This window comes from Budorcas taxicolor, chromosome Y, assembly GCF_023091745.1.
Source record: "Budorcas taxicolor isolate Tak-1 chromosome Y, Takin1.1, whole genome shotgun sequence".
Classification (NCBI taxonomy): domain Eukaryota; kingdom Metazoa; phylum Chordata; class Mammalia; order Artiodactyla; family Bovidae; genus Budorcas; species Budorcas taxicolor.
Window position 1 is genome coordinate 254,148 of NC_068936.1, and position 24,531 is coordinate 278,678.

Genomic DNA, 24,531 nt, shown 5'->3' on the forward strand with positions numbered 1-24,531 from the left:
TGAAGGAGATACATATGTATATGAGGATTACATGAGCGACACGATGATTCCTAGGCTTAGGCATTCAGAACACAAATTAGAACACTGATGCTTGGGATATCCTGACCTCTCCTCCTGGTGGAACTATTGCCCATTTTTATTTTCTGATTAATTTGAACTACTCGCTATTGTTTCATCATGTTTGGAAGAGTAATTATTTTTTGTGTTTTCAAAATTTAAAGTATATTTGGTTGTTGCTATGTATATGTAACTACACTTCTCTTTTACTCATACTCAGTCTTTTTCTAAGGTCTCAGTTTTCGTATCATTATTATTTTCAATTTGCATTTGTTTTTTGTTCTGCCTGGTCTTCATCGCTGCCCGAGGGCTTTCTCTGGCTGTGGCAAGTGGGGCGCAGCCTTCTCATTGTGGTGGCTTTTCTTGCTGCAGAGCACTGGCTCTATTTCCAGCACAGGAGCTCATTAGTTGTGGGACATGGCCTCCTTCGCTGTGACCCATGAGCTTAGTTACTCTTCAGCATGTGGGATCTTCCCAGACCAGGGACCTAACCCACATCCCTTGCACTGAGAAGTGGACTCTAAAATACTGGATCACTAGGGAAATCCTGAACGAGCCCAGTCTTGACAGACTTGAAGTTTGATGCAGTATATATGAAAGACAAGACCTACGTTTTCAGTAGATACTATGGGTTTGGGGGCGTCGCTGGTGGCTCAGTGGTAAAGAATCCACCTGCCCGACGGAGGTGACCCTGGGTGGGGAAGATAGATCCTCTGGAGGAGGGTGCGGCAGCCCACTTCATTATTCTGGCCTGGGAAATCCCAGGGACAGAGGAGCCTGGTGGTCTGTGGTCCATGCAGGCGAAAATGAGGAGGACTCGACTTAGTGACAAGTCACCACCACTACCATCAACGTGTTGCTTTGGGGGGAACAAGTTGACATGTTTGTTTAAACAACTTAGGTTGGAAAGTCTGAAAAGTAGTCACTGCTTTTGGTCATTAAAACTACGAGTAACTCGAAGGCACTTCTATATTATCGACCGGAGAAACAAAATCCTTGATGACAGTGTCCATGTACTTTTATAGTGTGTTGGAAGATAATTCAGTCAGTCATTTATATGCATGTATGCAGTTCTCTTTTGAGGCCATGGCTTACAACAGCAACTGACAGCAGTCATGTTCTTGCTTTGGTACTGATCTTGAATTCCATGTTGCTTCATTGTTGAAAGCAGCACTTCAGGAGGAATAATTTGTTTATTTAATCTTTTAACATTTTCTGCCGCAACAGCTTGCCTCTGAAAGGGGAACAGACACTCCATTTGTCCTCTGGTTCTATAGGGACAAGAGAGTAGTAAAAGCTCATTGCTTTTTGCATTTGCTTCAGGGTCAAATACACTTTCTTAGGCAGACCTCCATATTTCAAGCTTTTCAAGGGCCGTTCTTACAAAGATAAATTTTGGTTGCTGGTGCGCTTAGTTTTTCAGTCGTGTCTGATTCTCTGCGACATCATGGACTGTTGCCCGTCAAGCTCTTGCGTCCGTGGGTGTTCTCCAGGCCAGAATACTGGAGTGGGTTGCTCTGCCCTATTCGAGGGATCTCCCCAACCCAGGGATGGAAGTCAGGCTGGCCGCACTGCAGCCAGATTCTTTATCGTCTGAGGCATGAAGGAAGCACAAGAATACTGGAGTGGGTAGCCTATCCCTCTTCCAGAGGATCTTTCCAACCCGGGAAGCAAACTGGGGTATCCTGCATTGCAGTGGATTCTTTATCGGTTGAGCTACCAGGGAAGCCCTGGATTCTGCTAAAAAGTATCAATTGTCATCCCTTACTATGTGGGCTCATTGATCATATGGCATGGTTTCTAGGAGGCCAACTTTCCATGCACAGTTTCGACCTTGACGCAAAACGAAAAACAAAAAGTGAGGGAAATTATAGTATTACTGATAAATCAGTAAAGAATTTTTACTATAAATAGGGAAAGAAAAAAAAAAAGTGTCACGGAAAGTGGAAGACCACAGGCTGGGAAAAGGTCTTTCAGACCGTTCTGAGAGGAGATGTAGGGGCAGACGTAGAGGACACAGCCAGTACATACATACACAACGTTCTTTAAAGTGGAAAATACATGTAGTAAAACTTAGAGCTTCGTAAAAGGCACCTGGTAATCACACACACACACACACACACACACACACACACACACACACACCAGAGATTGCCAGCAAGTGATTTTAGTGTTTCTCTAGGCAAAAACGTGGAATCGGTAAAATTTTGATTTCCATATTCATCTTAACTGTCTAGGAACCCATAGATCCAAAGCACAGAAATGCTTCATCTGGTTTTTCCCATCCAGAATTTCTCAAGCATGCAGTGCTGGTGGACAACTGCAGTAGATTTTGACTTCTTTCCTTAAGTCGATAAAGAGTGACTTTTCTTTAGTGGTTACAGCACATGTACAATATTGGTTTATCACGTCAAAAGACAGGGATCTTGCATAAAGTTCAAGCGAAGTCATACATAATCCCGAATGTTCCCTCATACTTCAGTGGGTGAAAATATCTTCCATCACTCTGAAAAACCATCCTGAACATTTGATTTCTGAAGAGAAAGTTTTCGATAGTTTTAAATTTTATTGTTTATTATTTATTCATTTAGTCTGTTTGTTTACACCAACTTTAAAGTTTATTCTACCCCTCCGACACCGGATACACAGTCTTGGTGCACTTACCCCCGTGCCGCCACCAAACTTGGTGGACCTGAGAGAGGGGTCTGTAATGATCCTCGGTTCAGCCTTTGGAGAGATATGCACACCCTTTCTCTTTAATTGCTCCACCACGTGTATTACGCTACATTTCTAACAGAAGCATCATGGTGGAATTTGTTTCTCCAAGAAGGGAGACAACGGATACAATTTAAGTGAAGAAATGGTCAGGCAAGAGCGCTTATTAACAGGCAATGGCACCCCACTCCAGTACTCTTGCCTGGAAAATCCCATGGACGGGGGGGAGCCTGGTAGGCTGCAGTCCATGGGGTCGCTACGAGTCGGACGCGACTGAGCGGACTTCACTTTTCACTTTCATGCACTGGAGAAGGAAATGGCAACCCACTCCAGTGTTCTTGCCCGGAGAATCCCAGGGCCAGGGGAGCCTGGTGGGCTGCCGTCTATGGGGTCGCACCGAGTCGGACACGACTGAGGCGACTTAGCAGCCGCCGCAGCAGCAGAAGCCTCTTCAGTAGTATGAGTTAGCTCGAGCGGTTTCTAACTGGGGAAGTGCACGCGGTCTCCACTATATTGACACATCTCGTTCCAAGCTCAGCGCGGTGTTCTCCAAAAATCGATCACTCTTTACTGGAATCCGACACAGCGTCACTCACACTGCTGAGCACCGGGAGTCAGTTGGTTTGGCCTACACGTGCTCGCTAGGGCGGAAGAGACTGTGCGTGGCGGATAGGCCGGTAGCGTCATGCGCGAGGAAAGTGACGTTAACCCCGTGACACCAGCCGGGTCGCCATTTTGCTGCTGCTAAGCGAGGCCGCGTGCCTTTGTCTCCTGAGTTCTCAGTTCGGAGAGTGTAACTTAGTTCCTCGGAAGCCTCAGAGGATTACCTGGCAGCGGCAGCGGCAGCCGCACGGGAAGCTGCGTGGAAACAGTGAGCCTGCGGCTACGGCTATGCCCAAGAATAAAGGTAATGACTGGGTTTCGGGGAACCACCGATTGCTCAGCCGCCCTCACTGGTAGTTCCTGCTTCTTGTGGTTGGCTGATGTCTTTGAGCCGGACTGCACAGTCCACATAGGAGCGAGAAGCCGCTCCTGCCTCCTCCCGCTCGGTTCACATAGCGGTATAATTTCCTCTCCCTTTTTGTCAATTTCACAGGGAGGGTAAACCTCGATTAGTTTCGGATTCATGCCAGTTTAACTGCAGGCGCGTTAGTAAACTGGAAGAAGCCTACTTTCGGGCAGCCCAGGCTTCGCCCCTCCGGCCTTCATCCCTTCCCAGGACTCTCCTTTAGCGGTTGTTTACGAGACACTGATTCTTTCTTTTGGGTCCGTTAACTATTTGTCAGCAGTTTACTTTGCGGACAGTTGACTACTGGTGAAAATACTGCTTCTTTGCAAACACGAAGCTAAAACATTGTCGCACGTCTAGGTTCATGACTGCCGGTTTACTTTCTTCTACCTCTCACTTTCACCGTGGCAAACCTTAAAACCTTCTTTAGAAGGCAGGCAATATCCCAGCGTGTTCAGCCTTCTTTTCTCATAAAATAGATGCTGGCACTATGTATTTCTGCTTATCCTTATTCTGAGGCAGACAGGTCACAAATAATCAGATTTGACAATAACTTTACTTGTAACTTCCAAAACGGCACTGGCTCAAACGGTGAATCGTCTGTCTGTGATGCGGGAGACCAGGGTTCGATCCCTGAGTCAGGAAGATCCCCTGGAGAAGGAAATGGCAATCCCCTCCAGTACTGTTGCCCGGAAAATCCCATGGACAGAGGAGGCTGGTAGGCTACAGTCCATGGGGTCGCAAAGCGTGGGAGACGGACACGGCTGAGCAACTTCACTTTCACTTTCTTTCAAGCTAACTGAAGCAGGGCACTGGGACGGTCATTCATTGAATTCTCCTTTTTACAGCCCTGAGTTCTGCTTGTGTCATGTTAATGTCCTTGTAATGCCTCCTGGAAAACTGTTAAGTGCAAGGAATGAGAATACTGCCTTCAGAATAGCACCACATTTCACACTCTACAACAAACCTCTCTTCCTTATTCATTCCTGGCACTTCCTTTTAGCTCTCAAGGCTTCCTTAACCTTTGCCATATTCCGGGCACACTTCTTTGCCTTTCAGCTCAGTGCTCTCTAGAGTCCCCAGACCGACTGGCACAGCCTTTCTGCTGATTTTTTTTCTAATCTATATAATTCACTTTTAGCTTACAAATGAGTGTACATTTGCATACGTTCCTTGTTTCCTCCTCTGCTTCTAAGAATGAAGTTTCAGATGCCCACGTTAGACTGTGCATTCTAAAGAGAACAGGACTGACCTTATGAATGTTCACCTACTACAGCTTGGTGCTTAATAGATGTTCAGTACACTTTTGTTAATGTTATCTTCCTAGGCTTCCCTCCAGCCTTGGGTATCTCCCATCTTCCTTCTGCGGGACTTTTAAAGCAGCGGCTAACTCTCATGCCAAACTGAAGACAGTCCTACGTATGATTTTTCGGTTTTCATTCCTTTACAAATACATGGACTAGTCTTGGATTTTTTATTTGAAAATAAATAGTGGAAGAGAAGGTATAGAATCCAGGTTTAACTGGAAAGCATGGATAATAAAAATGCTAATGGTGATCTCTGGTCATGGGTTATGTGGTTGATAATATTATTATCTGGTAAGGCATTTAGAAGACAGCCATTGGCAATTTGTAAGGGGCTAACCAGAAAGCAAATTAGGTTAAATTGTAAATCTCTTTTGAGGTCTGTTGATATTTTACTGCTATTTAAATGATAACCTGTTTGTTTCCCTGTGTTTTCATAAAGTGTAAAAGCTTATGTGAGCTTGTTTCATAGTTGAGTTTGTAAACTGTTATACAGATAATTAGATTTCAATTTTTATTCACTTTTCAATCACTTAGGGAAAGGAGGCAGAAATAGACGCAAGGGTAAGAAGAAGAACGAATATGAAAAAGGAGACCTGGTCTTTAAAGAAGATGGGCAAGGTAAGAATAATTTGGTTATTTATACCTTTTCTAGTAATGTGAATTTCAGAGTTTAATCTGTAACATACGTTAGTCATAGTCCTGAGGAGTTGTCTCATAACTCCTTTTTTTTTTTTTAATTTGAATGATTTTATTTGTTTATGTGGGTTTTCTTTGGTGGGGGTGGGGGGATGGCGCTATGCTGGGCCTTCCTTACTGTGCACGGGATTTCTTTAGTTGTGGGGAGGGGGGCTACTCTGTAGTTGCAATGCACATGTTTACTCAACCGGGTGTTCTCTCGACTTGCGGAACAGAGGCTCTGGGGAGACCGGGCTTTAGTAGTTGCAGCATGTGGGCACAGCAGTTGCGGCTTCTAGGCTGTAGAGCACAGGCTCGGTAGCTGTGGCACAAGGGCTCAGTCTTTTTGGAGGCATGTGGGTTCATCCTGGACCAGGGATCAAACCGGGATCTGCTGTATTGGCAGGTGGATTCCCTACCACTGAGCCACACAGAAGCCCCTCGTATCTCCAGCTTTTCCCCAATTCCAGTGCCCTACGTTTTCCAGAATTTCTGTATTAAATAATTCACTTTACACTATTTTTCCTGCAGGCTTAATGTGGCATGTGTAAACAAGGTGTCCTGTTTCGATTCTGAGGAGAAACGTGGTATAAATGACGGTGAATCGTAGTGTTGAGAGCGGGGCAAGCCTGGCTGCCAACATTGAAAATCCCCTACTCTTGTAATATTTTTCAGTAGGCTATGAGAAATCTATGCCAAGACCTCAGCCCCTCAGTACTCCAGTGTCACTAGCGCATGAGTGTGTTTAATAAAGTCACTGAGTAATTGACTATCTCTTATTTGAGTAAGTGCAGACTAAAATAAGAGTAAAATAATTGACTGAAACACTTCCTTTTTTCCCTTTAATGGATAGCTAAGCCCCACAGAGGAGCTGAAATATGAGTACAACTCCCGTATGTTTTTACTCACTCCCTAATCTTTAATGTTTTTTTCCCTGTGCTTTCTTTCGGAACACGCACAGTTTCCTCCTACCGTTTTAAACTTTCCTGTAGGCAGGTCTAGTTACATACAGTTACGGTTTTTCGCCCTAATTATATCATCCTCTAAGAGCGAAGCCTTTCTCGTATGTAACTCCATTAGCACGGTTTCAAGATATTTAAGCTTACCGAAGAAGTACTTTTTTCTAGCCCTGTTGCTTGGCGCTTAGGCACGTCTCACTCTTTAGCGATCTCGTGGACTGTAGCCCACCTGGCTGCTGTGTCCATGGGATTCTCCAGGGAAGAGTACTGGAGTGTGTTGCCATTTGCTTCTCCACGGGATCATCCTGGCCCGGAAGTCTAGTGTGTGTCCCCTTTGTCTCTTGCGTCTGCAGGTGGATTCTTCATGGCTGAGCCACCGGGCAGACCTGTGATTTGGAATAGCCAGTAGCCCTATGTGGATGCTGAGATGAGTTGAGGTTAACGTATTGCTCAGTTCAAATGTATACTTTTCTCTGAATTGACAGTTCTGTTCTCTGTTATTGAGCTGGCCATTTGTTTCAGTAATTTCCAGCACTTCATAACAGAGCCATGTAGTTATTCCTGCACAGTGCAAGTCACTACACACACACACACACACACACACACACACGCACACACGCTCAGGGAGACACCCAAAGATTTTTATTAATTATTTGAAACATGATGTGTGGCTAAAGATAAGCTGGTCGTTGGCCTTCATATTTTTTCCTTACATTAGCAGTCTGTTTTCAGGGCCAGGTTTTAAATGATCGTTTTCTTTTTCTTTGTTCTTTTCTCCTGTGTAGCAGTCCGGAGTACCAAGCTGGACTGATGGCCTGTGATCCAAGGGACTCTCCATAGTTTGAATCCCGTTTACCTTTCAGGATAACGACAGATTAGCCTAGGATCTCTTTGGAGGAGTTGTTGTTTTTCAGCCACTAAGCCATGTCTGTGACCCTGCAGGACCCCATGAACGACACAGTACACCAGGGTTCCCTGTCCTTACGGTAGCCTTGCGTTTGCTCAGACTCGTGTCCCTTGAATCCTGTGATACCGCCCAACCGTCTCATCTTCTGTTGTCCTCTTCTCTTGCCCTCCTGCTTTCCCTGCCTGAGGGTCTCCTTGCAGCTGACCCTTTGCATCAGGTGGCCAAAGTACTGGAGCTTCGGCAGCAGTCCTCGCACTGAATATTCAGGGTAGATCTCCTTTAGGATTGACTGGTTTGATCTCCTTGCTGTCCAGGGGCCTCTCAAGAGTCTTGTCCAGCGCTACAGTTGAAAAACTCCAGCTCTTCAACAGTTCAGCCTTCTTTATGGTCCCGACTTTCGCATCCATATGTAACTACGGGAAGAACCAGAGCTTTGATTATACTGACCTTTGTCATCATAGCTTTTCTTCCAAGGAGCGGTTCAGTTCAGTTCAGTCGCTCAGTCGAGTCCGACTCTTTGCGACCCCGTGGACTGCAGCACCCCAGGCCTCCCTGTCCATCACCAACTCCGGAGTGTATGCGAACTCCCGTCCGTTAGAGTCGGTGATGCCATCCAACCATCTCATCCTCTGTCGTTCCCTTCTCCTCCTGCCCTCAGTCTTCCCCAGCATCAGGGTCTTTGCAAATGAGTCAGCTCGGCCCATCAGGTGGCCAAAATGTTGGGAGTTTCAGCTTCAACATCAGTCTTTCCAGTGCACACCCAGGACTGATCTGTCTCCTTCAGGATGGACTGCTTGGATCTCCTTGCAGTGCGAGGGACTCTCACAACTCTTCTCCAACACCACAGTGCAAAAGCATCAGTCCTTCAGCACCCAGCTTTCTTTACCGCCCTCTCTCTCACATCCGTACATGACTCCTGGAAAAGCCACAGCCTTGCCTAGACGGACCTTTGTCGGCAAAGTAGTGCCTCTGCTTTTTAATACGCTGTCTAGGTTGGTTGTAACTTTCCATCCAAGGAGCAAGTGTCTTTTTATTTCATGGTTGCAGTCGCCATGTGCAGTGATTTTTGAGCCCCCCGCAATAAAGTCAGCCACTGTTTCCACTGTTCCCCGTGTATTTGCCATGAAGTGATGGGACGGGATGCCGTGATCTTGGTTTTCTGAATGTTTAGCTTGAAGCCAACCTTTTCACTCTCTCCTTTCACTTTCTTAGAGAGGATCTTTCGTCAGTGGTGGTGTCATGAGCATATCTGAGTTTATAGAATTTTCTCCCGGCAGTCTTGATTCCAGCCTGTGCTTCATCCAGCCCAGTGTTTCTCATGATGTGATCTGCACGTAAGTTCAATAAGCAGGGTGACAATGTGCAGCCTAGATGTGCTCCCTTTCCTACTTGGAAGCAGTCTGTTGTTCCGTATCCAGCTCTAACTGTTGCTTCCTGACCTGCATACAGCTTTCTCAAGAGGCAGGTCAGGTGGTCTGGTATTCCCATCTCCTTCAGAATTGTCCACAGTTCAGTGGGATCCCCGCAGTCAAAGGCTCTGGCACAGTCAGCAAAGCAGAAATAGATGTTTTTCTGGAACTCTCTTGCTTTTTGCATGATTCAGCGGATGTTGGCAACTTGATTCGGGTTCCTCTGCCGTTTGTAAAACCTGCTTGAACATCTGGAATTTCACGGTTCATGCATTGCTGAAGCCTGGCTTGGAGAATTTTGAGCATTGCTTTGCTAGCGTGTGAGACGAGTACAATAGTGCGGTCGTTTGAGCGTTGTTTGGCATTGCCTTCCTTTGGAACTGGAGTGAAAACTGACTTTTCCAGGCCCGTGGCCACTGCTGTGTTTTCCAAAGTTGCTGGTATATTGAGGGCAGCACTTTCACAGCATCATCTTTGAGGATTTGAAGTAGCCCAGCTGGAATTCCATCACCTCCGCCAGCTTTGTTCCTAGTGATGCTCCCTAAGGGCCCACTTGACTTCACATTCCAGGATGTCTGGCTCCAGGTGAGTGGTCACTCCATGGTGATTATCTGGGTCGGGCAGATCTTGTTTTGTACAGTTCTTCTGTGTATTTTTGCCACCTCTCCTTACTGTCTTCTGCTTCTGTTAGGTCCATACAGTTTCTGCCTTTTCTGGAGCCCATCTTCGCATGCAGTGTTCCCTTGATATCTTTCCCATTCTATTGTTTTCCTCTCTTTCACGGCACTGATCACCAAGGAAGGCTTTCTTATCTCTCCTTGCTATTCTTTGGAACTCTGCATACAAATGGGTGTATCTTTCCTTCACTCCTTTGCTTTTCACGTCTCTTCTTTTCACAGCTATCCTGCGAGGCCTCCATGGGACAGCCATTTTGCTTTTTTGCAGTCCTTTTTCTTGGGGGATGGCCTTGCTCCCGTCTCCTGCGCAGTGTCCCTTGCTCCCGTCTCCTGTATAGTTCATCAGGCACTCTGTCTGTCAGATCTAGTCCCTTAAATCTATTTCTCACTTCCACTGTATAATCATCAGGGATTGGATGTGAGTTATGTCATACCTGAAAGTTCAAGGAGCAGGTGCCTTTTAATTTCGTGGCTGCGGTGGATGTCACTTTGATGTTAGTCCTCGGTTAAAAACAACAACAACAACAAATGTAGTACTGTACCGGCTTTATACTAACTACCTGTTTCTTTCTCTTTATTCTGATGCCCGCTTTTGTCATTTCAGTCCAGAAGACATGGTCCCGTACTGGCTAATGCGTACGTCAGTGTTTTCAAGTGACAGTAGAATCAGGTGGCCTCTTGACTATGCTTAGATATAATTGTCTTTAAACATTTGACGCTTTACCTTGAAATACCATTTTAAGAACTTTAGAAAAAGCATCAACGTGTTCCCAAGCAAAAGTTTGTTAATGATCAGCCGACTGATCAGTTGATTATCAGTAGAGTTAATGAGGGAAAGGAGAGCCGAGATTTTGCGAATACTCAGCGTGAGAGGTTGCTAAGTCAGCGTTTAGGGTGCAGTCTGAAGTGAGCCGCTTTGATGTCCAAAGGTAGAGCATGCAGTCATGAAGACCAAGACTGAACTGATTTTCTCAAATCAGTAGATAAACATGCCCAGCAGCAGGTATCTTCTCGTGGAAATAACATTTGTGATTTTGGAGTAACTGCTTCACTTCTGTCAACTTTTCCTTGCTCTAAAAACAAGAGGCTAAATGCAAAGGTGTAGCTGGAAGAGACTATAGCCATTGTTTGAGAGATTAAGAGTTTTCTCCTTTTTGCGGATAAAATTAATACACGTCACCTTGAGACAGCTCTCACTTGTTCTACTACTTGAACATTTTGTTCTTTTTTAAATCTTGGTTTGGTCTAAAGTTAGCACTAAAAGTGACCTTACCAACCTAAGAACAAGTGTTGGCGTTTTAAGAAAAATTGAACAGTAGTTTACGGTTTTGTTTTGCTTTCTTCTTTTTTTGCCCCTTCCTAAGAATATGCTCAGGTAACCAAGATGTTGGGAAATGCACGATTGGAAGCAATGTGTTTTGATGGAGTGACACGGATATGTCGTATCCGAGGAAGCTTGAGGAAACAGGTCAGTGTTGGAGATCTGTTTTCCTTTAGTACAGAAGTTACCTTTAAGACATTTATCTGTGCTTCCAAGTGAGTGAACTTGGTGAATTCTTGCAGACTTCAAAAACGGTGATTGATAAGGCAGTATAAATGCATAAAACTAGAAAATCCTCGATAACTTTCGTGATTGGACTTAGATTTAGAAAGAATGATTTGTGACGCCTAGGCTGGACGTATGCCAGAGATGTTTGCTCTTGGGGAAACAGACAGATTCCGTGTATGAAACACATGGCCTAGACTCTTAACAAAAATGTTAAGCCGTGAAAGAAAGAAAGAAAAATGAAACAGCTGAAAATTATTTTTAAGACAAAAGGAGTCTCGTTGCTAATTAAATCCAGTGTATGGTCCTGGGTAAGACTTTGCTTTGTGGGAACAGCTAAATGTGGTGTTCGGAACGTAATAAAGCACCTTATTTAGTAGTTTTGGCACATTGATTGATCATATTGTTTAAAAGTTCCTTCAACCGTAATTTTTTGGATTGAAAAGCAGTTTTGTTCTGTTGAGTCATTCTTTTCCAGTTAGTGATTTAGGGGCCTGAATCGATGTCGATTGGTTACTAGATGGCTATATGTGTGTATATGACTTATTTTCATTTGTTTGAAAGAATGAAAAATGTCCAGAGCGATCTGTGAATTAAAGTGATTCATGTGACAAAGAACTACGCTTTTGTAAAGTTAAAGACTTTAATTGAAGTGAAATTGTTATATATTGTAATATCCTAAATTAGAAAATTGGACCCAAACTGAACTGCCTAGCTTTAGTTTTCGATTACTATACGGTAAGCATCTATAACTAAACTGTGCCTCATAGGCATGAGCACTCACACAGATAATACACAGATACATCCACATGCACACATGACACACACACGCATCTGTAGTTTCGCCGTAATTATTACTAGATACTTTTCATGTACCGAAGGAATTGTATCTTCTGTATTACGTATGGCTTTACGTCAAACACTGTTGTTTGCGTTTTACACGTAACAGACCGTGAGTTGTTGTTGTTGTTTTTTTCAATAGGTTTGGATAAATACCTCAGATATTATACTGATTGGTCTCCGAGACTACCAGGTAACAATTACAGCTGAATTTATAATGTTCTTGAATATAGGAATCATCGATATCAGTATTCAGATGATGCAGTAAAATGCATCTTCTCGCCAGTTCTAGCCAGTTATGGTTGTCATCCTCCTGGCATCAAAATTTGTCATGATCCACGATGTTTAAGATGATAGGATTCTGGCTGACTGATGGTGCATGTGATTTTTGGGAAGACTGGTTGTTTCTTTCTTTATTTTAAATACAGTAAGTAATAAATATTCTCTTATAATTTCGGATAGATGCTACAGCTCATCCTTCTGTCCTCCTTTATTATTTTTTTTCATAGTTTACTTATTTATTTACTTTAATTAAGTTTTTAAAAACTTTTTACTTTACAATACTGTATTGGTTTTGCCGTACATTGACATGAATCCGCCACGGATATACATGAGTTCCCAATCTTGGACCCCCCTCCCCCCCCCCCGCGCCCCCACCTCACTCCCCATAACATCTCTCTGGGTCATCCCAGTGCACCAGCCGCAAGCATCCAGTATCATGCATCGAACCTGGACTGGCGATTCGTTTCTTACATGATAGTATACATGTTTCAATGCCATTCTCCCAAATCATCCCACCCTCTCCCTCTCCCACAGAGTCCAAAAGTCCGCTCCACACATCTGTGTCTCCTTTGCTGTCTCACGTACAGGGTCATCATTACCATCTTTGTAAATTCCATATATGTGTGTTAGAATACCGTATTGGTGTTTTTCTTTCTGGCTTACTTCACTCTGTATAATCGGCTCCAGTTTCATCCACCTCATTAGAATGGATTCAAATGTATTCTTTTTAATGGCTGAGTAATACTCCATTGTGGATATGTACCACAGCGTTCTTATCCATTCGCCTGCTGATGGACATCTAGGTTGCTTCCATGTCCTGGCTATTATAAACAGTGCTGCGGTGAACATTGGGGTACACATGTGTCTTTCAGTTCTGGTTTCCTCGGTGTGTATGCCCGGCGGTGGGATTGCTGGGTCACAGGGCAGTTCAATTTCCAGTTTTTTAAGGACTCTCCACACTGTTCTCCATAGTGGCTGTCCTAGTTTGCATTCCCACCAACAGTGTAAGAGGGTTCCCGTTTCTGCACACCCTCTCCAGCATTTATTGCTTGCAGACTTTTGGATCAAGGCCATTCTGACTGGTGTGAAATGGTACCCCATTGTGGTCTTGATTTACATTTCTCTGGTAATGAGTGGTGTTGAGCATCTTTTCATGTGTTTGTTAGCCGTCCGTATGTCTTCTTTGGAGAAATGTCTATTTAGATCTTAGGCCCATGTTTTGATTGGGTCGTTTGTTTTTCTGGAATTGAGCTGCATAAGTTGCTCGTGTATTTTTGAGATTAGTTGTTTGTCAGTTGCTTCAGTTGCTATTGTTTTCTCCCATTCAGAAGGCGGTGTTTTCACCTTACTTACAGTTTCCTTTGTTGTGCAGAAGCTTTTAATTTTAACTAGATCCCATTTGTTTATTTTTGCTTTTATTTCCAGAATTCTGGGAGGTGGATCACAGAGGATCCTGCTGTGGTTTATGTCGGAGAGTGTTTTTCCTATGTTCTCCTCGCGGGGTTTTACAGTTTCTGGTCTTAGGTTTAGATCTTTAATCCATTTTGAGTATATTTTTGTGTGTGGTGTTAGAAAGTGATCTGGTTTCATTCTTTTACACGTGGTTGACCAGTTTTCCCAGCACCGCTTGTTAAAGAGATTGTCTTTTCTCCATTGTATACTCTTGCCTCCTTTGTCAAAGATAAGGTGTCCATCGGTGCATGGATTTATCTCTGGGCTTTCTATTTTGTTCCACGGATCCACATTTCTGTCTTTGTGCCAGTACCATACTGTCTTGATGACTGTGGCTTTGTAGTAGAGCATGAAGTCAGGCAGGCTGATTCCTCCAGTTCCATTCTTCTTTCTCAAGATTGCTTTGGCTATTCGAGGTTTTTTGTATTTCCATACAAATTGTGAAATTATTTGTTCTAGCTCTGTGAAAAATACCGCTGGTAGCTTGATAGGGATTGCATTGAATCGGTCGATTGCTTTGAGTAGTATACTCATTTTCACTCCATTGAGTCTTCCGATCCATGAACATGGCATATTTCTCCATCTATTAGTGTCCTCTTTGATTTCTTTCACCAGTGTTTTATAGTTTTCTATATATAGGTCTTTAGTTTCTTTAGGTAGGTATATTCCTAAGTATTTTATTCTTTTCGTTGCAATGGTGAACGGAATTGTTTCCTTTTCTACTTTCTCATTATTAGTGTCCAGGAATGCCAGCGATTTCTGTGTGTTGATTTTGTATCCTGCAACTTTGCTATATTCACTGCTTAGCTCTAGTAATTTTCTGGTGGAGTCTTTAGGGTTTTCTGTGTAGAGGAGCATGTCATCTGCAAACAGTGAGAGTTTTACTTCTTCTTTTCCAATCTGGACTCCTTCTATTTCTTTTTCTGCTCTGATTGCTGTGGCCAGAACTTCCAGAACTGTGTTGAATAGTAGCGGTGAAAGTGGGCACCCTTGTCTTGTTCCTGACTTTAGGGGAAATGCTTTCAATTTTTCACCATTGAGGATAATGTTTGCTGTGGGTTTGTCGTATATAGCTTTTATTATGTTGAGGTATGTTCCTTCTATTCCTGCTTTCTGGAGAGCTTTTATCATAAATGGATGTTGAATTTTGTCAAAGGCCTTCTCTGCATCTATTGAGATAATCATATGGCTTTTGTTTTTCAATTTGTTAATGCGGTGAATTACACTGATTGATTTGCGGATATGGAAGAATCCTTGCGTCGCTGGGATAAAGGCCACTTGGTCATGGTGTGTGATCTTTTTAATGTGTTGTTGGATTCTGATTGCTAGAATTTTGTTAAGGCTTTTTGCATCTATGTTCATCAGTGATATGGGCCTGTAGTTTTCTGTTTTTATGGCATCTTTGTCAGGTTTTGGTACTAGGGTGACGGTGGCCTCATAGGATGAGTTTGGAAGTTTGCCTTCCTCCGCAATTTTCTGGAAGAGTGTGAGTAGGATAGGTGTTAGCTCTTGTGTAAATTTTTAAGCCCAGGTGTATCCAAGGCTCTGTGCTAGGTTTTCAGGGATTATGCTGCAGGCTGACGTTTTCAGTGTTCTGTGGTAAAATGAGAAGTTATCTTCGTATCTTATGATATATATTTCACAGGGCTAGATTATTCATTTTCCTTTCATTTTTTTTCTCTAATATTTGATGGCACTGCGGCTTGTGGGATCCTAGATCCTCAGTCAGGGGTTCAACCCAGCATACTGCCGAGGAAAGCCCTGGAGTCCTTATCGTTGGACCACCAGAGGACTCTGCCCATTTTGCTTGTTAAATATTTTGTAAAATGACCTTTGCTGAAATAAGAACAGTAGCGTAATAACAGTGATTTTCATTAGTATTCTCCCTCATTAAAAGAAAAAATAAGTAATTTTACATTGGGTTCTCAGTTACGAGTTTTAAATTTAAAGGTCTCAAATCCAGGTTTGAGAAGTCCCTGCTGTAGACGATGCAATTAAGTCAGGCAAAACCTCTGTCTCCAAAAAAGGGGTTCTTTTTGGCTTGTACGAGAAAGGCAAGGCAGAGACTAGGTCTCCTAATGTGTAAGTTATAAATCTGAGATGACTACTTAGAGAACTACTCGGTAGTTGCCCACTATGATCTCAGTGTTTGGAGTACGTACGACTTGTGAGACAGAAATCCTTTTGATTTCTGCGTCAAACCCGTCGCTTGTGCGTCACTAAATTTTGAGTGAAATAATTGCTGTCTCTCTCTAGTCTGTTATCAGGTCATGTTTCCTGTAAATACCTGAGACTTCCTGATTTGTCAAGTTTCACTGTTCTGTTTCCTTGTTGGTCTTCTGGTGTGATTGTTCTCCCAGTGATTAAAGAGACAGTTTGAAGTCAGCTACTCCGCTTTTTATCTCCACTAGTTTTCTCTTAAAGAATATGTTTGTCTTGATTCTCTAGTGAAATATTGTTCACAACCAAAAGAACATTATGCACACTGTTTCTTGCCTTCTTTTTATGAATGCGACCTGAGGTACTATCTCTGTGAAGTCCAGCTTCTAGGCTTTCTCAGCCATGCTCTGTATTGACTACTTATTTTCTGGCATGTGACCAAACACCTTCTCGTTTTTCTCTGTGTGCCTCGTGTTTCTTGTTGTTTTTGTTGCTGAAAACTAGAAAATGCACATATAAGGTGGTGAGACGGGAGACCAGATCTCTTCTCCCGTTCTCTCTCTCTCCTTGCCGTTGTTTGCTGAGTGATTGCGGAAACAGATTGGGTATGGCATGTATCTTTTCCTTGCATGTGGCCACTGAATGCTTGTTTATACGGTCACAGACAGCCCGTGTTTGAAGTTTCATTAAAAACCAGCAGGCCTCTCAGCCTCTCCTTGTAGGCTCTGAGCTTGCTGGGGCACACCTTTGACACTCAGCCAGGCGACTGATAGTTCTTCTCTTCATTTCAGGCTTGTGCAGAAAATCCAGGTCACTCAAAGCTGAGCGATTAGGAGCGTCCCTGAACTTTGATGAGTTTGTGTTCAGTCCTGATTCCACATATAAATGAGGTCCTGCAGTGTTCGCTTTCTCTGGGTGGCTGGTTTCTCTTAGCACACTGCTCTCCAGGTTCATCCGTGTTGTTGCCAATGGCAGGGTTTATCTGCGTTGGATGTTAGTCCCTTTAGTGGTCAAATATCTTTCCCGATCTAGTACACTGTCTTGGTTAGTTGTTGTTGACAATTTCCTCTTCTGTGCAAAAGCGATTTAGTGTGAAGTGTTTACACTTACTAGGTTTTGCTGGTGTTGCTTATGGGTTTGGTGTCCTGTCCCAAAAGCAGAGAGCAAGAGCAGCATTTGGTGGTTTTACACTGTGTTCTCTTGCAGTAGTTTTATGGTTTCCGGTCTGTGTTTAACTCTCTGATCTCTTTCAGGGTAATTTTAGGTAGTTTCTGGTGTAAGATACGGGTCCGCTTTTATGTTAAGTATTGTTTCCCCAGTCCCGTTTATTGGGAAGGACGTCTTTTCTACACAGTGATCTCGCTTCCGTTCATAAGTATTCGTTGACTGTCTTTGAAACATTTTATTTCTGAGGGCTCAGCTTTGTTCCAGGATCTGCATTACTGGTGGAGTGCCAGTGCCATATTGTTTGGACAGTTGTGCTTGAAAAGCAGGAAGTGTGTGTCCTCCAGCTTTATTCTTCCTCAAGATGGCTTTGGCGGTTAGGATTGTGTGTATATATGGTTCCATATAACTTTGTCTCTGAAAATAACTGCTACTTGAATTTTATAGGAATTACCCGGAACCCGTACATTACTTTGGGTACTATGGACACATTACCACTACAACTGATGTTTGTATGTTGATTTTATATCCTGGGACTTCACTGAATCTTTTCCCTTGGTATGTTTTTGTGATCTCGATCATCCATGTATAACCTTTCCATTTTTTCTATGTGATGACCAGAAACATAGACGCTGTCTGTAAACGTGTATCCATTTATTTCAGTTTAACTACATATAACCCCGGAAATGGATCGAAGAATCGTTCGTTCCCAGTTTAATTCTTTGTTTTATGGGCAGTGCAACCAGAGTTATATTAATCCATTAAGGGATTAAAACACTAACTTTAAAGTGAGAGCCACAAACAGCTCTTCTGGTTTTTAATCTGCTGTGGATAATTACAAACCCTTGTTACTCAAATCATACTGTAAAGATAATAGCAGCATCCCCACTCTGTGGAGGTGTCCGGTTCAGTTCAGTTCAGTTCAGTCGCTCAGTCGTGTCCGGCTCGTTGCGAGCCCATGAATCGCAGCACGCCAGGCCTCCCTGTCCATCACCATCTCCCGGAGTTCACTCAAACTCGACGTCCATGGAGTCGGTGATGCCGTCCAGCCGCCTCATCCTCTGTCGTCCCCTTTTCCTCCTGCCCCCAATCCCTCCCAGCATCAGGGTCTTTTCCAGTGAGTCAACTCTTCGCATGAGGTGGCCAGAGTCCTGGAGTTTCAGCTTTAGCATCATTCCTTCCAAAGAACACCCAGGGCTGAGATCCTTTAGAATGGACTGGTTGTATCTCCGTGCAGTCCAAGGGACTCTCAAGAGTCTTCTCCGACACCACAGTTCAAAAGCATCGATTCTTCGGCGCTCAGCTGTCTTCACAGTCCAACTCTCGCATCCACACGTGACCACTGGAAAAACCATAGCCGTGACTAAACGGACCTTTGTTGGCAAAGTAATGTCTCTGCTTTTGAATATGCTATCTAGGTAGGTCATAACTTTCCTTCCAAGGAGTAAGCGTCTTTTAATTTCGTGGCTGCAATCACCATATTAGCACGTTATTAGCTACTGAGTTGCACTCAGAGTTTTAACACAATAGCTACGTGTTTTCTGTGCACGTTATAGTTTGAGAAGGGTTGGTTTGTATTACACTGCAGTTTTATGACTGTGATAGTTTCAGTTGCCTTTCTTTAGGGCTTTTCTAGGTTAATTGTCCACATTCAGAATTGTTTCCTCTGTCAGTGGCTCAGCTTCTTTAAAATGGAGATAAGGGAACAGTTTTAGGGCAGTACTTCTCAGGCATATTTGCATCAGAAACACCCAGAAGAGCTTTATGAACACTCGAGGACTTCACTTCAAGCCCGTCAGGTTTTAGGAAGGCATAGGTGTCTTTCTAAAGGACCACAGACAGTTCGGATCAGTAAGATCCTGTAAGAACTGTGGGTTACAGAAAGGTTTCTCTTGGGTAAAACTACCACTTTCACTTTGAACTACAGTGTTCGAGTGTGGACAAGGACAACGTTACAAAACCACCACCACCTGTATTTCCTTTTCTTACTCTGATTCAGTGCATTGTATACATCATTTTTCTAGTCTATACTTTATTTGGTCACGCATGCAAACTTTGTCATGAGGATGTGTGTGTGTGTGTGTGTGTGTGTGTGTGTGTGTGTGTGTGTGTGTGTGTGTGAGAAGGAAGGTGAGAGAATAGTGAGGTTTTACTTAAGTGTGTTTGATTTGAAAGTATATTCCAAGACAACTGATGATTCTTTGCATAACCAGTTTTGATCTTTCCTTGTTTTTCTCCAAGGATAACAAAGCAGATGTCATTTTAAAGTACAGTGCAGATGAAGCCAGAAGTCTGAAGGATTATGGAGAGCTTCCAGAATACGGTAGTTAATATCAAAGTTTTTACATCTCCCTGTCTTCTCATAGCGTTGGCTAGTTAGTGTTTAGGTGAAGCAGATGTTTCAGAATTCTCTCTCTCTAATGTATTTTTACATATATGCTCCACTTCACTTTAAGTATGTATTAAATACTTCAGTATATTAACAACTTAGTAATGGATTCTCTTCCTACAATATGTTCTTTTGGTGGGGAATGAAAAAGTTTACAGACTCTAGACTTATACGTAAGAATTGTTAAAGGGATGCCTCTTCTAAGCAACTCTTAAGAGAGTATATCGGGTTGCAGCTACTCGATGACAACAGTTATGGTACTGGTATTGATTTTTATGGAGGCGCATTCAGTTTTTCTTAGTAAATAGAGTACCGTTGTGGTGTTGTGTGGAGAGTGTTTTACTTTTATTTCTTAAGGACAGAAGTATTCTATTCTTCCTCTAGGAAGCTTGGAGAGATTAAAATATGTTTCTAGTAGCAAAAAAGAGGAAGTATACTAAACTCACATTTTGAACATGATAGCAATTTTAGTTATTCTGTTACAGTGCATTTTATTATAAAGTTAGGTGTTTTTTAGTCAGAGCGAAGATTCTGATGACCATTAGGCCGTGTAAGAAATACTAAGATAAATGGGAATCAGGTCAATACTTTCTTGTCAGCGAACTTCTTCTAGTGGTTTCATTGTGAGTTTGTTCTCTGTGATACGTTTGCAGTTAGGAAGATTTTTTTCTTGGAATGAAACTGTTGAATCGAAGATTGATTACAAGCGGTTTCTTGTACAGTTCAGTGTTTTAGTCTTAATCCAGTATTATTTCTTTAAGTCAGCAATTTCTCTAGTAACATCTTGATTTTGTGTTTTTAAGAGGATGCTCTTACTGTGTTTTTAGTCGAACTTAGTGAAACAGACGGCTTTGATCCTGAAGATGATGATGAAATCCAGTTTAAGGATCGTGCAGATGAGGATGAAGACACTGAGGTGTAAGTCCAGGCTGAACGGTGTGTGTGTGCGCTTCTTATTGTTCTGTACATGAAAGTAGTCCGATCTTTCACCGTCTTAGGTCTCAGGAGGTTGAACACTTGAACTGAATACATATTGAGGCGTATGTATCCATGAATTTGAATATTCATTAGTATTCAGAAGCCACCGTGGCAAACTTTTTAAACGTTCAAAGACTTTATAATTCTGGGGGTGCTTGTTTGTTTGTTTGTTTTTTAAATCAATTAGGTCTGACAGTGGGCACTCCATAATGATACTTTATTAGGCAAGGGGTGGGGGGGCGGTCTATAGTGATAGCACTAAGACGTTTTGCAGACAGGTTTAAAATGTACCATCGCACAAGGCTGGTACGTTAATAGAAGTAAAGCATGTTGAAGCCACTTTGCTGAAGCCGTGGAATTTGAGTGTACTCCAAAGCATTCTTAAAATGAAGGCCTGCTTTCTTGCCCATGTATTTAGAGGTTACATTAATTGTCCTGTACCACTCTAGGACAGACTTTCGGTTTGGCGTTTGTGGGAAATGGTTGGTAAGGAAATAGTGATGATAAGACTTTTAAATGCCTCACTGTTCGGCTGTGAATGTGTTTCAGTAAAAATTTTATTGATCTGTATCTAATCTTGACTTTTTAGACAGGCATATGAAGTAACTGGAATGACAGTATGGCTTACACTCCTGTAAGGCCTGTTAGAGTTCTTCTTCTTGTTTTGGCACCTCTGTAGTAAAAATGTACTGTAGAAACCAAAAGTGCAAAAACATCAATGAGTGTTTGACTGAACACTGAGGGGGAAGTTTAGAATTCCAGGAGCAGATCTTAGGAAGTCTAAATTGGATCACTGCCCTAGGACACAGACTTCAATATCTTTCAGTCACCAACATTTTTATTAAGAGCATTTTCAGACACTCAGAGAAACTGAATTTTAAGTGGAAGTGAGCAATCACATATTCACCAAGATTATACAGTTTGTAATTTTCTACACAGTCTGTTGCATCTGTCCTGTTCATACCAGTCCATTTATACTCTGATGGATTTCCAAATCACTGAGGGAATGAAACCAAGGTACTACCCTGGTGGTCTAGTATTTTAAGATTCTCAGCGTCCAGTGTAGGGGTCACAAGGTCAAGTCCTGGTCAGAAAAGAATGATCAGCGGCCTGCGTGGCATGGCCACGAATAACCATGAAAACTCAGGCTCTTTACGATTACTCACCCCGTGAATTAGAACAGCTGGATATGTGCCTTGAAGGGGGAAATTTTTGCCAGATTTGTTTTTTTTTTAGCCAGATTGTGACAGATTTTTAAACACACGATAATACCCTCCTGAGGTGAAAGTGAAGTCGCTAAGTCGTGCCCGACTCTTTGCGACCTCCTGGACTGTAGCCTGCCAGGCTTCTCCGTCCATGTCAGTGGGGTTCTCCAGGCAGGAATACTGGAGTGGGTTGCCATTTCCTTCTCCAGGGGAATCTTCCCGACCCAGGTACAGAAACAGGGTCTCCAGCATTGCTGGCAGACGTTTTACCCTCTGAGCCACCGGGGAAGCCCAATGATCTACTGATGTTGTATGCATTTGAAAGCACGCTAGAAATAGGAAATGAAAAGGGATTAGGAAAGTATTGTTGCAGTGTCATTAACTGTTTTGTTTTCTTTTTCTTTCTTTTTTTCATTTTTTCTCTTCCAGTTTTGCTATCATTTATCAGAGGCTCTAAAAGTTTCACATCAGCTTTAATTTTATATATTTATGATGCTTCCATCATCATCTTTTATGTATTTGGAGTTATGGATTATGTAAACGTTAAAATGAACATCTTAAAGATGTCAGTTCAGTCGTGGCTCAAGAAAAAAAAGTCAGTTTCATTTTAAAAAGTGGACCCCGGGTTTTACGAATCAGGTGTAAATCAGAAAGTATAAAATGATTATGTACAAAGAAGGATTCCAGTGATGAAATGTCTTTTAAGTAGATGTCTATTGAGTGATATCTTTGTAGTATCAAAGATACTTGGGCGTCTGTAATGCTGACAACAGGTTTCACAGAATTGCTGTTCTCTCTCTCTCTAACATCTGCCAGAGATTCCTTGTGGCTAAGTTAATACCGTGGAGGTACAACTGACAGTTATTTTCTGTGGTAAGAATGTAAAAGGCACCAGTTGCTTAGCACGTTATTTGAGACCTGAAGGTTGTCCCGACTGAGCTGGGGTTGAAGGCAGGGAATCTAACGAAAGGGAACACTTGAATGCCAAGCCCCACAGAGTTAAGCCTTTCCTTAGAAGGAAAAGAGAACAGCTTTCTGGAGCTGTGACTAAGCAGCTCAGTTGGGGAAAAGACAAAAGACAAGGGCAATTAAAAGAGTTTGTGTTATTTGGGGAATTTTGTTTCGGTTTATGTGTTTAATGTCAGAATCGCAGTTCCTGCCAGAGTCAGTTATCCTGGCAGTTAACTAGAGTGTCACTCCTGTGATCAGACTGAGTCAGAAGAATTTGATTTAGTACCGCCCTTCCCTCTTGAGGAGAAGAAAAAAATGCTAAGCTCCAGTTAAGATGAATAAGTTAATTTAAAACATTGAGAAAAGAATGGCTTGCATAACATGTGACGTTCTCGTGGAGAGCGTAGAGATTCAGTGAAAACGCACAGGAACTGAGAAAACAATCTGGTTGGTGTCCTTAAGTTTAGTTCAAAAGGATTATCTAAGTACTGGAAGACGATCCCTTATGCATTATTAGAAGAATTCGTTTTCCTGTAGGTCTGACGTTCTTTTCACTTACAGATCTGAACGGAACTCAGAGGTCTGAGGATCGTGCTGCAGTTTGAATTTTGGTCATCACCTGCTAAGAAGAATAAGACTTCAGTGTGAATGTAGTTTTGTGCCTTAAATAAACAATGATTAATTGTCATCGTTTCAAAGCATCATATTTCTTTTATGACGAAGCTGAAGTATTTTGAGTAAAATGTTAACACTTGCTTCTTTCAGTGTAATGGAACTTAGGGGTAAAGACCGCAAATTCTGCTGCAAAACACTGGAAAGGAAGAAGAAGAGAGAAGATTCCTCTCCTGTTTTACCTCCAGTTAACGGATGTTTTGAATAAATTGCCTCATCATCATAAGCCCTCGTATGAACGCGTCTGTTTGCAGAGTCTTTCTGTGTATCCCAATTATCTTGCCTGGAAAATCCCATGGACGGGGGAGCCTGGTAGGCTGCAGTCCGTGGGGTCGCTAAGAGTCGGACACGACTGAGCGGACTTCACTTTCGCTTTTCACTTTCATGCACTGGAGAAGGAAATGGCAGCCCACTCCAGTGCTCTTGCCTGGAGACTCCCAGGGGCCGGGGAGCCTGGCGGGCTGCCGTCTGTGGGGTCGCACAGAGTCGGACACGACTGACGCGACTTAGCAGCAGCAGCAGCAGCAGCAGCAGCAGCAGCAGCAGCAGCAGCAGAGGTGTCTTGAGGTTTTTGATACAATATAAAGAAAGCAGAAACACGCATTTGAAGTTAGTGGAAAGGGCTATTTTCCTTACACACGTTGCCCAAGTGTAATTTTATTCTGTGTGGTAATAACGTATATTCTCTTCCAAACTTGGGGTTGGCCCCGTCATAAGAAGGGCATTTCCAAAGCGAAGCTTTCAGAAGACGGGTTGGAGTCGTAATGTTCAAGTCACGTGATTAGAAATTGCAGAAATTCGACACTAAGTAATAGTCAGTTTTCTTAACACCGAAAGTCTTGATCTGTTTGTTGAGAGCGTTTTTACTTAGCATTTTAGATATATCTCAAGTACGACAACCATGAGGGATAAAGTAACTAGATGAGCCTTTACAGATCAGATAGGTTGTATGTCATTTCGTTCTCAAAAGTCATATGCATTGTAACCAAATAGTGCTGAATTTGATGAGTAATGGAATCACATTGCAGGTGTGGAAATCCAGTTTCCTAAGTACATTCTATAAAGTAAGACTTTGATAAATTTTTCCCTTTAGCTGAGATAAGGGAAAGGAAGGGACAGCCGCTGAAAAATACAGGAAAGTGTTGCACTCAATATATTTTGGCCTAGCTTTGTTTCA

General features: G+C 42.7%; 1 protein-coding gene across 1 annotated transcript; it reads left to right on the forward strand.

Annotated features, from left to right (window-relative positions):
* Positions 1-3,663: 3,663 nt before the first annotated feature.
* LOC128071036 (eukaryotic translation initiation factor 1A-like) lies at positions 3,664-20,470 on the forward strand. The gene is made up of 6 exons (XM_052664028.1): positions 3,664-3,679; positions 5,623-5,706; positions 11,080-11,183; positions 12,244-12,294; positions 19,401-19,482; positions 20,376-20,470. The coding sequence occupies exons 1-6, from the start codon at positions 3,664-3,666 to the stop codon at positions 20,468-20,470; spliced, it is 432 nt and encodes a 143-aa protein (XP_052519988.1).
* Positions 20,471-24,531: the final 4,061 nt, after the last annotated feature.